Here is a 16,691-nt window from a genome sequence, read left to right on the forward strand (position 1 = left end):
TAAAGACAGGGGCTGTTGATAAAAACTGATGCCCAAAAAACTCATAACAGATGAAGACCTCTGTCTGAAGCTCCTGTGTGACTGGATGGGTTTTCTAGGCAGAGAATTAACATTTTGGGGAGTGAGTTTTCTTGTAAGAAAGTGGAATAAAGCAACCTAAAGTGGGGTAACTGGGAGTGGGTGGATTCCATGAATGGGAGCAAGGGAAGGAATGGGAAAGCTGGTGGGTTTTTCCTGCCCAGAATTAACTCACTCTTTTTCTAGTAATAACCTTCCATTTTACTTTGAAGGCTCTCAGTCCAAGGGGTTCATATGAGGTGGCCCTGTAGCAGCCCCTCCCACCCTCCTGCCCCCAGGGAAGGATACACGTGCCAGCCCGGACATTCGCTCTCCAATAATTTCCTGCTCTAATTATTGGGAGCGAGGTGCTCTCTCTTGGAAGGGGTTGCAAAACTGGCAGGATGTTAAGTCTGGTCCTGCTGAAAATCACTGGTGACACCAAAAGGGAGGAGCCTCCTGAGAACAGAGCCACTCTGGAGGAACTCAAGACCTGGGGACAAGCCAGGGCCGCCACATACAGCTGGGCAGGGTGTGCACTGCACAAGTCTTCCCGCTGAAGGGGCAAGCAGGGTCTGAAAACTAGCCCACACTCTGCCAATCAATGATAAGTATCACAACCCCTTTACCACGTGCAAAGCATCCTTCGAAGCACTCCAGCCCCTCGGTTCTGCACAACAACTCTGTGAAGTATTATTATTATCACCACTTTAAACATAAGGAAGGAAACCCAGGCGGTCTGGCTCCAGAGTCTGTGCCCTTAGCTTCTGCCTTTTGTCAGATTCTGGGGTAGAGAGAGCAGAGTATTCAAGAGACTCCAGCGTGGCTGAAGGAGAGAAGGCAGAGAGCGGGTGGTCCATGGGGAGGCTAGAGAAGTAAGGAGGCCGGAACATGAGACATAAAAAAGGAGGATCCATGAGAGGGACGTGATCAGATTTCCCTTTGGATCAGATTCACTTTGACCATTGAATCTCAAACAAATGGCCAAGGGTCATACCCAGATTATACCAAGAACTACTACAAGTCAAAGAGAAATACGAGTAACTGGATGCAAAAAAAAAAGGGCAAAAAACTTGGACGGGCACTTCACAAAAAATATATGCAAATGGCCAGTAAGCAAAGGAAAAGAGCCTCAACTTAATCAAACATCCGGAAAATGCAAATTGAAAGTATCATGAGGCGAAAGCAACCTCAACGTCCACGGATACAGATGTGGTCCATCCGTACAATGGGATACTATTCAGCCTTAGAAAGGAAGAAAATTCTGACACCTGCCACAACACGGATGAACCCAGAGGACAGGATGCTCAGTGAAATAAGCCTGTCACAAAAGGACAAATACTGTACAGTTCCACTTACACGAGGTACCTAAAATAGTCAAACTCATAGAGACAGAGAATAGAAAGGTGGTCGCCAGGGGCTGGGGCCGGGGCACGGGAGGAATGGGAGTTGTCGTTCAATGGGTGAAGAGTTTCAATTTGGCAAGATATAAAAGTTCTAGAGATATATTGCAGGACAGAGTTAACACTATCGTAGTGTATACTAAAAAATGGTTAAGATGGTAAAAAATCTAATACACAAAATAAAAGCACAGAAAGATACCCTATCTACCCAGAGAACGGTAAACTAAAGACACAAAAATAAACACAGAACTGCTGGACAGTAGCAGGTATTCCAAGGGTACAGGACAGCCAGAGCTCTCATACACCGCTGGCAGGCGTGTAGGCTAGGACCACGGCTTTAGAAAACTATCTGGTGATATCTATGAAAACTGAACATACCCTATAAGCCAGAAAGTCAACTTCTGGCTTAGATATGTGATAGAAATAAATTTGTACAAGAATGTTTATATAAGTTTATATAACTGTTGTTTGTAGGAGCCCCCAAGTAGAAACACCCCAAGTAGCCGTGAAGAGTTAAATGGGTACGAAAATTATAGCAAACTCATCAACAGAATACTACACAGCAAAGCAATGAAAGAGCTATACCCACACACAACGGCGTGCTGGAGTTTCATTTTGTAAATTTTGGGCAAAAGGAACCGGATATAAAAGAACACGATCTCAACTACTTGGTTTAAGGAAAATTCAAAAGCAGGCAACGTGAAACGGCAGGGTGGGATGTCAAGACCGTGGGCCCATTTCTCTCTCTTTTTTTTTTAATAAATTTATTTATTTTTGGCTGCGTTGGGTCTTTGTTGCTGCGCACGGGCTTTCTCTAGTTGCAGCGAGCAGGGTCTACTCTTTGCTGCGGTGCGCGGGCTTCTTATCGCGGTGGCTTCTCTTGCTGCGGAGCATGGGCTCTAGAGCGCAAGCTCAGTAGCTGTGGCGCACGGGCTTAGCTGCTTCGCGGCATGTGGGATCTTCCCAGACCAGGGCTCGAACCCGTGTCCCCTGCACTGGCAGGCGGGTTCTTAACCACTGCACCACCAAGGAAGTCCCCAGGAGGGGCCATTTCTGAGACGGGGTGAAGAGGTGACTTCACGATCTGGGTTGAGGCTCCACAGAGGTGCACTGGTGATTATTCTTTTCATCCTTTTTCTGGATGATGTCACATTTCAGTTGGGGAGAAAAATCACTTTATCTGCCGTGGATGATAGGATGTGGGTGAGGCATGGGGCAGGAAGACCGTTTCAGAAGCTGTGACACTTGTCAGGCGAGAAGGGAGGATGGGCGGGGTCACGGTGGTGGCTGGGAAGCTATAAGGTGTGTTAGTGAGCCTGGGCTGGACAACACTGACCTGCGGTGAGGTTGCTGGACAAGGGGCCAAGCACGACGCCCGGGCCAAACGACTTCTCCCTCCTCATATCCTTTGGGGGGGGCATTTTGGGATAAAAACCATCTGGTGTATATATATATATATATATATATGCAGTGGAATATCACTCAGCCATAAAAAAGAATGAAATAATGCCATTTGCAGCAACATGGATGGACCTAGAGATGATCATGTTAAGTGAAGTCAGTCAGACAGAGAAAGGCAAATACCCCATGATATCACTTATAAGTGGAATCTAAAAAATGATACAAATGAACTTATTTACAAAACAGAAACAGACTCACAGACATGAAAACAAACTTGTGGTTACCAAAGGGGAAAGGTGGGGAGGCATAAAGTAGGAGTTTGGGATTAACAGATATACACTACTATGTATAATCTAGATAAACAAGGACCTACTGTAGAGCGCAAGGAGCTATATTCAATGTCTTGTAATAACCTATAACGGAAAAGAATCCGAAAAAGAATACACACATATAACTGAATCACTGTGCTGTACACCTGAAACTAACACAACATTGTAAATCAACTATACCTCAATTTTTAAAAAAGAGCCTATTTTGTACCTGGGCTACTTGGCCTTTAAGAAAAGGTTTGCCACCTCCTGGTTTAACCAGTCAGAGAAGAATCATATCGGGTGACTTTAAAATACACTGATACGGATGTGCATCCTGGTTGGACTAAACGAAGTGCAAAGAGATCTTCAACTCTTTTTAGGAATAATGATGGTGTTAGTAATAATATTGGTATTATTATTTTGAAATAGCTAGAAAGAGCCAATAAACAACAATTTTAATTATTTGCAGCCTAAGAGAGAAAAGAACTATAAACATAAAATCTGAGCAATCAGATATCCACAGTTAAGACTCCCATGTTGGCTGGGAACCAGCCCGTGGCTCCTGGCCCCTGCATAGGGGGCCTGTGTTTGTGCCCATCTTTCTCCCCAAGATGTGCTTCCATAGCCCCCCCCTCCACCCCACCACCCACGTTCTAGCCCCCCACACTCACCCTTCAAACCTCAGCTCCAAACTCACACTCTCAAGGAAGCATCCCCAAGCCCCCAGACTCTCCATGATAAGCTCTCATGTCAGCCTCTGGAGCCACCAATTATCATCAGCTCTGTGTGTGTGTGTGTGTGTGTGTGTGTGTGTGGTGTGTGAGTGTGCGCACGCAATGACTTGTTACCATAGGCCTGAGTCAGAGCACACACCATCATATCCCCAACCCAACAACGCCTGGCACGTGGCAGAAGCTCCACACAGATCTACTGAGTGAAACTGGAAAGACATCGTGACAGCTAATGCTTACTGAGCACTTACTATGTGCCGGCCTATCGTGAGCATTCTCTCACCTAATCCTCTTCCCAGTAATAATCTAACATTTATGGAGAGCATCCTCTTTGCCAGGCCCCACTTTACATGTAACCCCTCATCTTCTTTTCCCATCAATTCTATGCCATCTGGGATGGTCAATGTCATATGTCAGCTTGGCTGGGCTACTGAACCTTATTATTCCACCAAACACTAACCTAGGTGCTGTGGTGAAGGTATTTTTAGACGGGTGAGCATTGACAGGTGACTTGACTTTTTTTTCATTATTAATAATGAACATTTATAAATGCATGCAAAGCTTGAGGATAAGCAATCTGTGTTCTCCCATTGAATTTTCACAACGTCCCTGTAGGTCACGTACTATTATCATCTCACTTTGTAGTCTTGTTAAATGAGATAGAGAACCGTTACACAACCCGAAAAGATCATAAAGTAGCAAGAGATGAATCTGATACTGGATTCATCTCTGTCTCCCCAAATGCCCTGCTCCTCATCACCCCACGCACATGGGACCAAGAGACTGGAACAGAGCACAGCACACAACTCTTTGCATACGCCGGAACTCCACGTGCCCTTTTCTTTCTTTAATTTTTAAATTTTTTTTTGAGCTGTAAATTGACTTCATTCAGAAAACAAAATTTTTAAACTGACATTTTAACTGCCTCCCCCCAATTTTAGGGTTTTTAGGAGTAAATTTTTTCTGCTCTAAATAAAGCAAAAATCAAACACTTTTTGGGAAAAACATTAAATAAAGGAGATGATCCATAATAAGGTGTGTGTGGCAGGGGCCGGGGTGGTGGGCTTCACCCAGTCAGTTGAAAGGCAAAACTGAAGATTCCTTGAGGAAGAAATTCTGCCTGTGGACGGGGGCCTCAGGCATCCGCCTACAGATTTCAACTTACCTAGCCAGACCCCACCAATCCCATAAGCCAATTCCTTAAAATGCATCCCTTAACATCAATATCCTACTGGTTCTGTTTCTCTAGGGTAACCCTGACCGATACACCATCCAAATTGCTAAACAGGGAAACTGAAACAGGGGCAGGTTTCTACAGCTGGTCCACGGTCCCCCCGCTGGAATAGGCCGGAGCTGAGATTCAAACTCGGGCAGTCGGGCTCCAGGGCTGCAATTAACCTCCAGTGCTCAGCAACGAGTGCTTCCTTCCCCGCCCACCCTCCTCCTTGATTAAAGAGAGATGTGGCCGTGGGGGAACGGCGTGGGGCGATGGTGGGGAGAGTGAAGTTCTAGAACAAAAGTTGACTTAGAAACTCCTGCCATAGTTGGATATGGGTTGAGTTGGGTCAAGGATGGCAATCAATAAGATTACTACAGCATAACTTGAGTTTTTATTCCCCCTGTTGTGATGGATGAGGCCTTTGAAGCAACTGGCGGAGGCCTCACCCTGAGCATCCGGGCAAGATTTGTGGACACATTTATGTGAAGGATCTCCTTCCAGCTCCCATGAGCGTTTAAGTTGACTTGCTTCAAACCAAGATCAAAGAACAGGCCGCAGATATTGTTTCACCAATTTGTATAAATCAGGCAGACAAACCGTGGCCTCGACAACTACTGATGTTTCTCCAGTTGGAGATAACTTGTTAAGAAACACATCAGGCAGCTGCAAAAATCCCAATGCCTCCTTGGGAGAGAAACTTCAAAAAGAATTGATCACTCGCTGACCGACTTTACCTTAACTACTCCTGAAGCCGTAATTGAGAAGGCCCCAGGGTCCACTATTCACGTATCCTTCAACCTTTCAGAATGGATTTGAGTGATCATTTTTAACAGTAATGCCTTGTACGTTCGTAGAGTTTTCAGATGGTCACAGACATTGCTCTGTTTCAACCTCATAACAATCACAGGAGCTAAGTGAGGGCAGCAAGGTGTCGCCATCTTGCTGGTGGGAAATTGAGGCTTAGAGAGGTCAAGGGTCTCCCAAGGTCAAGCAGACACGTGACTGACAAAAGTGAGATGAAGCTGGAAGTTTAGCCCCAGCCCCAGGTGAAGATTTCCTTCTTCTTCTCATTTTGCCAGTGTTTACTGAGGGCTTTCTGGACGCCCTGTGCTGGGCTGGTTACTTCCCCTCTCTCTCACTCGTTAAAATATTTCCTGATCAATACATTTTCTTAACATACAATTCCACAGTGGGAGTAATGCAGAAGCTACTTTAGAAAATCCCATCAGAGTCTCATACACACACACACACACACACACACACACACACACACACACACACACCAGCCAGAGCCTAGGAGACTTGGGAATCATATAGAAAATAACCAACTCTACAAATAGCTCATACAACTGAATAACAAAAATACAAACAACCCAGCCGAAAAGTGGGCAGAAGACCTAAATAGACATTTCTCCAAAGAAGGCACGCAGGCGGCCAACGGGCCCATGAAAAATGCTCAACATTGCTAATTATTTGAGAAATACAAATCAAAACTACAATGAGGTATCACTTCACATCCGTCAGAATGGCCGTCCTCAAAAAGTCTGCAAAAAACAAATGCTGGAGAGGGTGTGGAGAAAAGGGAACCCTCTTGCACTGTTGGTGGGAATGTAAATTGGTACAGCCCCTACGGAGAACGGTATGGAGGTTCCTTAAAAAACTAAAAATAGAGCTACCATATGACCTAGGAATCCCATTCCTGGGCATATATCCAGACAAAACTGTAATTCAGAAAGATACCTGTACCCCTATGTTCATAGCAGCACTATTCACGATAGCCAAGACATGGAAACAACCTAAATGTCCATCGACAGATTAATGGGTAAAGAAGATGTGGTACATATATACAATGGAATATTACTCAGCCACGCAAAGAATGAAATAATGCCATTTGCAGCGACATGGATGGACCCAGGGATCGTCATACTAAGTGAAGTTAAGTCAGACAGAGAAAGACAAATACCACATGATAGCACTTATATGTGGAATCTAAAATATGACACAAATGAACGTGTCTATGAAACAGAAACAGACTCACAGAGAGAACAGACTTGTGGCTGTCAAGGGGGAGGCGGGTGGGGGAGGGATGGACTGGGAGTTTGGGATGAGCAGATGCAAACTCTTATATAGAGAGTGGATAAACAGCAAGGTCCTACTGTGTAGCACAGGGAACTATAATCAATATCCTGAGATAAACCAGAATGGAAAAGAATATATATATATATATACACACATATATATATGTATAACTGAATCACTTTGCTGTACAGCAGAAACTAACACAACATTGTAACTCGACTGTACTTCAATAAAATAAATTTTTTAAAAAAGAAAATAAGCCACTCCCTTCTCATCTGTGTACATCTAGAAGTGCCTCCCACAGTGTGAAAATGGCCTTTGGATCCATGAAAATGAATAACCACTCTATCGAGCACTTAACACGAGACGAGCCCAAAACCAAGCACTATTTATGTATTAGCACTTTTAATCCTCTGGAGTAGATCACATTTGACTTCCATTGTACAAAAGAGGAAGTGGAAACTGAGACTCACTGAGGTCGAGTCCCTCACCCAAGTTCATGCAGATATCATGAGGTGGAACGTGGGTTCCAAAGCTCCTGTCCCTAACGCAGTGTTTCCCCACATCACACCTTCACCTATCACCTCCCCATTTTTTTGTCACTTCCTCTGCAACCTGTATGACCGTTTGCTTCCTGTTATGAACTTATTATTTAAAGGAAACGTTAATTTTACTGAAAAAAAATTTATCTTTAAAAGAAGTCAGACAGCTTCAGATGTAGAAAGCTGGAAAGGGCATCACTCCCATCCTTACTACTACAACAAAAAAGCAAGCCAGACAAGTTGAAACTTGCCAGCTTTTCTTTAGTCCAGCAGAGCTCTGAGGTTGCCAGGGAATCAACTAATCTGAAATCTAAGGAAAGATAGGTGCCTCTAGGGAGAGACAGAACTGGGGCACTTGCTTACTGGAAGTACATACCATTGGACACTGGTATGACAAAAGCTAAAATATTTAACAAATTGCTAAAGGTTGATGTGGGCTCATTAGACAGTGTAGGACTTCTGGGAGCCACAGACATAAGAGGAATTCATTCTATATGCAGTTTTGCTTCTACCGCTGAACTGGTGCTCAGATAAAGATAGGAAAGGGCGGGGTGAGAATTCTGAGAGAGCTCCCTTGTAGGGCAGGCCTGAAGGAAGGGAACAGCGGCCACCACAGGAAAAGCACAAAGCCCCACCCAGGTCCTTCTCCCCATCTCCGAAAAGTTCTAGGGGAAGGGCAAAAAAAGTGGTACCCTTAGGACACTGGTGAAAACCAATGACGCTGATTGAAGGAAAAAACAAGAAAACCCTCTATTCCTAGGGTAGGGTGGGATGCAAAGGAAGACATCCTGAGCCCAGACCCACAGCTGTGGTTGGACAGGCTCACACAGGGCCTGGCTGAGATCAAGGCATACTCATAACAGAGGACACTCCCCCCACCCTCAGCCCACCACCAGGTGAATCAGTGTGGAGTCACAAGTAACAGCCTCAGAGGCCAGGAGGGGGCAACAGGATGTAGAGAGATCCTCTCTGGCAAAGTGCAAAGGAAGACTTAAAGCTGAGGGTGGAGCAGACATTACGGAAAATGCTCTTGCAAAGCAACTCCCCACATAAACACAAGCTAACCAAAGAGGTTAGCTTGAAGCTAGTGGTACATTGAGGGTAACTATAGCAACAACAAAACCTAAACCCAGCTGAACTCCTAAGTGGATTGACTCATCTCCCCATACTAAAGGCCTGGCAGAAATAAAGGCATGCTCTGTTTCCAGACATAAAAACTATTTACCTCAGTCCCTGTTGTCCAACACTAGATGTCTGGCTTTCAATAAAGAAATTTTGAGGCACTCAAAGAAAAAGCAACAAGCCATCAAGAGACAAAAGAATCAACAGAATCAGACTCAGATATGGTATAGATGTTGGAATTATCAGACAGGAACTTAAAATAACTGATCAACATGTTAATGGCTCAAGTCAAAATGAAGACACCATGAATGATCACAGGGGTAATTTCAACAAAAGAGTACAAACTATAAGAAAGAATCAAATGGCAATACTGGAAATAAAAACCACAGTAACAAAGACAAAGAATGATTTTGACAGACTCATTAGTAAACTTAACACAGGTAATAACAAACTTGAAGACAGGTCAATAGAAATTATTCAAATTGAAACTCAAAGAGAAAAAAGAGTTTTTAAAAAATCAGAGCATCCAGGACTTCCCTGGCAACGCAGTGGTTAAGAATTCTCCTGCCAATGAAGGGGACACAGGTTTGAGCCCTGATCTTGGAAGATCCCACATGCCACAGAGCAACTAAGCCCGTGTGCCACAACTACTGAGCTCACATGCCACAACTACTGAAGCCCACATGCCTAGAACCTGCGCTCCACAACAAGAGAAGTCACTACAATGAGAAGCCCGCACACCACAATGAAGAGTAGCCCCCGCTCGCCACTACTAGAGAAAGCCCGCGTGCAGCAATGAAGACCCAATGCAGCCACAAATAAATAAATAAATAAATAAATTTAATTTTTAAAAAAATCAGAGCATCCAAGAGTTTGGGGACAATAACAAATGGTCCAACAGAAGTGTATTTGGAATCCCAGAAGGAGAAGAGTGAATGAGGCAGAAAAAATATTTGAAGAAATAATTATCTAACTGACATTTATAGAAAACTCCACCCAAGTACACAAGGAACATTCACCAAGACAAACTGTATTCTGGGCCATGAAACCAATGTTAATACTTTAAAATAAATTATTGAAATTATAAAAAAAGGTATTTTCCAAAACTAATGACAGACATCAAACCACAGATCCAAAGAGCTCAGAGAACACCAAACAGGATACAATAAACAAAAACAAACACCAAAACAGGCATATCATAGTCAAACTGCTGAAAACTAAGGACAAGGAGCAAATCAAAGGTAGGCAGAAGAAAAACAAACACATTACATACAGAGGAACAAAGATAATAATTACATCAGACATCTCATCAGAAACTAGGCAAGATAAAAGACAATGGAACAAACTTATGGTTGCCAAAGAGGAAAGGTGGAGGGAAGGGATAAATTAGGAGGTTGGGATTAACATATACACACTACTATATATAAAATAGATAATCAACAAGGTCTTACCGTATACCACAGGGAACTCGACTCAATATTCCGTAGTATTCTAAATGGGAAAAGAATCTGAAAAAGAATAGATACGTGTATATATATATATATATATATAACTGAATCACTTTGTTGTACACCTGAAACTAATGCAACATTTTAAATCAACTATACTCCAAAAAATAAAATAAAATAAAATAAAATAAGATTTTTTAAAAAGACAATGGAAATGACATCTTGGAGTGCTAGAAGAAAAAAACTATCAACCCCAAATTTATTCCCAGGCTGTGGGCCATATACTGCCTGCTGCCTATTTTTGTAAATAAAGTTGTATTGAATTTATAAAATTCATTCATATATTGTCTATGGCTGCTTTCATACTACAGTGGTAGGGTCAAGATGCTGTGACAAAAACCACATGGCCTGCAAAACCTAAAGTATTTACATCTGACTCTTTAAAGAAAAAGTTTGCCAACTCCTGCTCTAAAAGATAACTGATTTTCAAAAAAGTAGTAGCAAAAGCAAAAGTCGTAGCAAGCTTCTGTGTGGTCATATCATACGCAAAACTAAAATACATGACACCAATGACACAAAGCATTTGAATGAAGAATTATTAGCATATTGTTGTAAGTTTCCTAGACTAGACATAACACAGTATCATTTTATTTGAAGTCAGAATTTTTCATTAAAGATTTATAGCGTAAAACCTAGGGCAGGGCTTCCCTGGTGGTGCAGTGGTTAAGAATCCACCTGCCAATGCAGGGCTCACGGGTTTGAGCCCTGGTCCGGGAAGATCTCACATGCTGCAGAGCAACTAAGCCCGTGCGCCACAACTACTGAGCTTGCACTCTAGAGCCTGGGTGCCACAACTACTGAAGCCTGTGCATCACAACTACTGAAGCCCGTGCACCTAGAGCCCATGCTCCGCAACAAGAGAAGTTGCTGCAGTGAGAAGCCCACGCACCACAACGAAGAGTAGCCCCCACTAGGTGCAACTAGAGAAAGCCCGTGTGCAGCAAAAAAGACCCAACACAGCCAAAGATAAAATAAATACATTTTTTTAAAAAAATCTAAAAAAAAAAAAAACCTAGAACCACCACTAAAACATATTTTTAAGATATAAATACTAAGCCAACAGGGTAGATAAAATAGAATCATAAATAGAAGAATGGAAATAATAAAGATAAGAGCAGAAACTACTGAAACTGAGAACAGAAAAATAACAGAGAAAAATAAATGAAACCCAAAGCTTCTTCTTTGAAAAAATAAAGCAGATAAAACTCTAACCAGATTAACCAATAGAAGAAGAGAATAACACAAATTATCAATATCAGGAATGAAAGCCTGGACATCACATTGAAAAGATTAAAAGATAATAAAGGAATATTACAATCAACTCTATGCCCACAAATATGACAACTTAGATGAAATAGAGAAATTCCCTGAAAGACACAAAATGCCAAAGCTCATTCAGGAAAAAATAAATACCCTGAATAATCCTTTATCTATTAAATAAATTAAATGTACAGTTAAAACCTTTTTAAAAAGAAAACCCCAGGCCCAGATGGCTTCAATGTTGAATTCTACCAAATATTCAAGAAAGAGATAATACCAATTTTTCACATATCCTCCCAGAATACAAAAGAGGAAGGGACATTTCCCAACTCATTTTATGAGACCAGTATTACCCTGGTGCCAAAATCAAAGACATTACAGTAAAAGAAAACTACAGATGAATAACCTCCATGAATATAGATAAAAATCTTTAATGAAATACAAGTAAATCAAATCCAACAATATATAAAAAGGATAATTCATCACAGTCAAGCGGACTTTATCCCAGGAATGTACGGCTGGCTCAACATTAAAAAATCAATCAATGAAACTCACCATATCAGCAGGTGAAAGAAGAAAAATCTTATGATCATCACAAAAGATGCAGAGAAAGCATTTTATAAAGACACGTCCATGATTAAAACAACAACAACAAAACCTCAGAAAACAAGGACTAGAAGAGCATCTAAACTGATAAGGGGCATCTACAAACAACCTACAGCTAACGTCACACATAATAAAGACTAAATGCCTTACTCCTAAGATCCAGGACAAGACAAGGATATTGGCTCTCATCATTCCTACTCAATCTGGTACCGCTGCAATAAATCCGGGGGGAAAGGGCATCTCCTCCAGAAAGGAAGAAATGAAACTGTCTATATTCATAGATTACATAATTATCTACACAAAAAATTCCAAAGAATCTATGAAAAAGTTACTAGAACTAAAAAGTGAATTTAGTGAGGTTCTAGGATACAAGGTCTATATACAAAAATTAATTGTATTTCTAGACACTTGCAATGAACAATTGGAAATTGAAATATTTTAAGGTACCATTTACAATAGCACCAAATCCATGAATGATTAGGTATGAATCTCACAAAACACATACAAACCCTATATGCTGAAAACGAAACAATAGTAATGAAGGAAACAAAGACCTCAATAAATGGAGAGAGATGTCATGTCAGTGGATTGGGAGTCAATATTAAGGTGTCAGTCCTTCTAAAACCAATTTATAGAGTCAACACAATTCCAGTCACACAACTCTTTGCATTTTAGAATTGACGTGTTGATTTCTATGCAAAAGCCCAAGTCTTGGTTCCATTCCCACTCCACCACCACCAAGTGTCTGCTGAATGAATGACTGAAGGATAAAGAGACTCTGGTCTTCCTAGGGGTGTGTTTCTGCTTATTACGATTTTCTGTCATAGGCATGTATTTCACGTTGGAATTAGAAAAAAAAAAAAAAAGAGAGAGAGAGAGAGAGAGGAAAGAAAGCTACACCCCTGGAAGCCAGAAGCTGTGGGGTGTCAGTTTCTCAAGCTCACTTCTCACCTCCCTCCAATGCATTTTGGATGTTTTATGGACAAACAACGTGAGTGCAGAGGTAAACAGGGATGTGCCGAGGTCACTGTGGTGGTGAGTGGTTTGGCTGGGCTGGAGCCAGAACCCTGACCCCTGACATCCTGACTCCTCCTGATCATGGTCATCGTCACTGTCATCATCACTGTCATCGTCATTGCCATCGTCATTGCCATCGTCTCTGCCATCGTCATTGCCATCGTCACTGTCATTGTCACTGTCATCGTCACTGCCATCGTCATTGCCATCGTCACTGCCATCGTCACTGCCATCGTCACTGTCATCGTCACTGTCATCGTCATTGCCATCATCACTGTCATCGTCACTGTCATCGTCACTGCCATCGTCACTGCCATCATCACTGTCATCGTCATTGCCATCGTCACTGTCATCGTCACTGTCATCGTCATTGCCATCATCACTGTCATCGTCACTGTCATCGTCATTGCCATCATCCCTGTCATCGTCGCTGCTATCACAACCCGACGCTCACTTTGGGCCAAGCACCGGGACTGCAGCTTTACATACATCTTCTCATTTACTCAGAACAGCTCCTGGAGACCCATCAGTGTGGCCCAACAAAACGTGCATCTTAAACACCAGAATCACCCTCGTGATGGTGCAGCCCATACGATCTGCGTTCCACTGTGTCCGCGCTGGGGCAGAGCTCACCCCATTAACATTTTTGGTAGAGCGCAGACAGTTGAAACCCGCCACACACTCTACTTCCCAATAAACCACACAGCCTGGAGACACTGCAGGAACCTATGGGTTTAGGTGGGGCAGGAGAAGGCCACCCAGTGCCATGTCGGGGACCAGCTTCCAAGGAAAGGCCCACTGACCCTGGGGGTCTGCAGGGAGGTCAGTCGCAGCCCGCAGATGCCCCCGTTCCCCCTCCTTCCCCACCGGCTCCTCCTCTACTTCTGGCAGCATCCATGAGGAGGACCAGGACCACAAACGGGGTCTCATTCAGATCCCAGGCCTTTGGTGAGACCTCTGGTTTGAGTTTGCTTAAATTGTTTGCTAAAACTAACGGCATGTTTCTTAATTTCCTGGAGCTTTGGGGAAACAGGCCAGGAAAAAAAAAAAAAACCGCCTCTGATTCATTTTCTCTCCACCTTCTGCAAATGAAAGAGAAAACGGAATGAATGGTGTGGTTGATAAATGAGAGTGGTCGCTTAAAGCCCCGCTTCCCCACTTCCCCCGAGGCGAGATAGGACTACACAGCTCCCGAGAGACCTGGAAGCTGACTCCTCTCGACGGGTTTCAATCCGAGACCCCGCCAGCCACAAGGCACAGGCAATCTCAGCCCCATCAAACCCACCATGAAAGCCAGTGGGAAGATGCTTGGAGCGTGGGAGGGGGAGGAAGACACACGATCTTGTCAACCCTTTTCCTTAGGGGCATTTTGCACCATTACCCCAAGTCACTTTTACCTTTGGTGTTGCAGAATTGGGACATTCTGCAGTACACTCTATAAATTCTTTTTTAAGCTAGGCTTGAGCCAAATATAACAGGTAAGCCGTCCAGACCTGCTTAAAAAGGATAAACCCCAGCTAAGCACATAAATTACACCCCACTGCTTTTATCATATAAACACAGCCAGAGAGCCAAGTGCATTAAACAGGCGAGACACAGGCCCTCTTTGCTATCTCATTAAGCCCCTTACATTTTAGGAAAGAAAATACCTTCACATCTCGGGTCTGGTTTAAACTATCAGGGAACAGATTAGAGTTAATTAATGCCGTGAACTCTGAAGCCGCCAGCCAGGAGGCTCCCAGCGGAATCCACACCTGTCACAGACTCAATTGCAGGAAATCTAAGTGGACACCGACGTTGCCTCCCCTCCTCCCCGCATCCCCGACGCTGGAACCCTAGGTCCCTAATCTGTAACTCCCGAATCTGGATCAAGAGATAAATCCCACCCCTGAGACAGAAAGTCGGTGGACTCCAAGGAGAAACTGTGCAAGGGTCTGTCGCTGGCACTCCAGAAATTGCCAGGGGTTCCAGGCTGCAAGGCGAGACTGCTAAGTTGCTTCTGGCAAGTTGGAAAGAGCTTATCAATTATTCATGCAATTGGATAAACTGGGATTTTATCTTGTAGTGTGAATCAAAAGATAAAAATTCCATTTCAAGAGGGAGGGTGGAGACTGAACTCTGAATGTTAATTGTAAGCTGAAAAAAAAAAGAAAAGAAGGAAAGAAAAACTAAGTAAGTTCTTCTGCTTGGGCTGTGCCCCGAGCATGTGTAAGCTTCCCCCCACCCCCAAATTTCTGTCTGCTCCCCTGGAACGGAGCCCACCTGCTCCCCAGACGACGCACTGCCTCCTCTATTGATGTAGTGAACCAGTCATAAAACTTCCACTTGGCAGTTGGTGGTGGGACTCCTGTGGATGGATTTTCCAGCCCCCAAACAACACCACCTTCAAGGTATTTCTATTTAAAATCAATCTGCTGCTTCCAGACTGAAATCGGAAGCAGAGGAAAGTTTACAAACAGACACCTAACACGTCGAAAGGCTCAAACAAAATAAAACAAGAGGAAATCCAACACTCGGGCTACACAGGCCAAAAAAGAATATGACTAATACGACTTCGCTTTCTGTCCTCTTGTCTCCCCTGCCCCCGTGGCCCTGCACCTGGCTGTTCCTTAAAGGCTGGAAAATTAAGCCAAAAGGTGAAATTGGGGAATTAGTGGTTTATTTAGACATTCACATTATTAAATTTGACCACAGATTGGAAAATGTAAATATAAATGGAGAAGAAAGTCATACATCCCAGCGTCAGCCAGGCTTGTCCTCGTGTGGTCAGATTCCGAGTGACTGTCATTTTTATTCTTTCTACTTTGTATTTTCCAAAAAGTATATCAGGAACAGTGTTCATGTTATAATGGGAGAGAAATAATCAACTTTGTGCCAACCATGAGCAGCCCTGGCATCAATGAGAGATGCTGGCTGGGCTGGGGACCCAGAGATTTCAAAAGAAAACAAACCACAAACTTCCCAGGCAAGCGAGCCTGGTGACGCGAGAACAAGTGCTTGCTCTTCACTCAGGAAAGAGTTGAAGCATCTTCCCACTATGCTGGGCTCTGTGGCTACTCATGGGGGAACATATGGCCCAACTTTGGTGAATGAGCACATGTTGAATGCAGGGATTATGATGTATCTCCGCAGCATGGGGACCAGCAACCCAAGGGTGAGTTAGTGTATCAGTGAGTTATTACTAACAAATTAACAAATGAGAGGATAAAACCAACAAACCATTCAGCTTGGGTACCACCCAGAACAACAATCATGACAACTGAAATGGTAGGTCATTCTACCCATCAATCCATCCACCCATCCAACTATCCACCCATCCGTCCACCCATCCACCCATCCATCTATCCATCCATCCATCCATCCATCCATCCACCCACCCATCCACCCATCCATCCATCCATCCATCCACCCATCCACCCATCCACCTATCCACCC

General features: G+C 43.4%; 1 protein-coding gene across 1 annotated transcript in view; it reads left to right on the forward strand.

The window, feature by feature from the left end:
* The first annotated feature begins 13,337 nt into the window (after positions 1 to 13,337).
* APCDD1L (APC down-regulated 1 like) overlaps positions 13,338 to 16,691 on the forward strand; it is a 58,106-nt gene continuing 54,752 nt past the window's right edge. Inside the window, exon 1 of the mRNA XM_027086632.1 lies at positions 13,338 to 13,785. Within this exon, the coding sequence (XP_026942433.1) occupies positions 13,338 to 13,785 (448 nt within the window). The remainder of the gene's footprint in view (positions 13,786 to 16,691) is intronic.

This window comes from Aethalodelphis obliquidens, unplaced genomic scaffold (genome assembly GCF_003676395.1).
Source record: "Aethalodelphis obliquidens isolate GAN/ISIS:26980383/991018 unplaced genomic scaffold, ASM367639v1 scaffold57, whole genome shotgun sequence".
Lineage (NCBI taxonomy): Eukaryota > Metazoa > Chordata > Mammalia > Artiodactyla > Delphinidae > Aethalodelphis > Aethalodelphis obliquidens.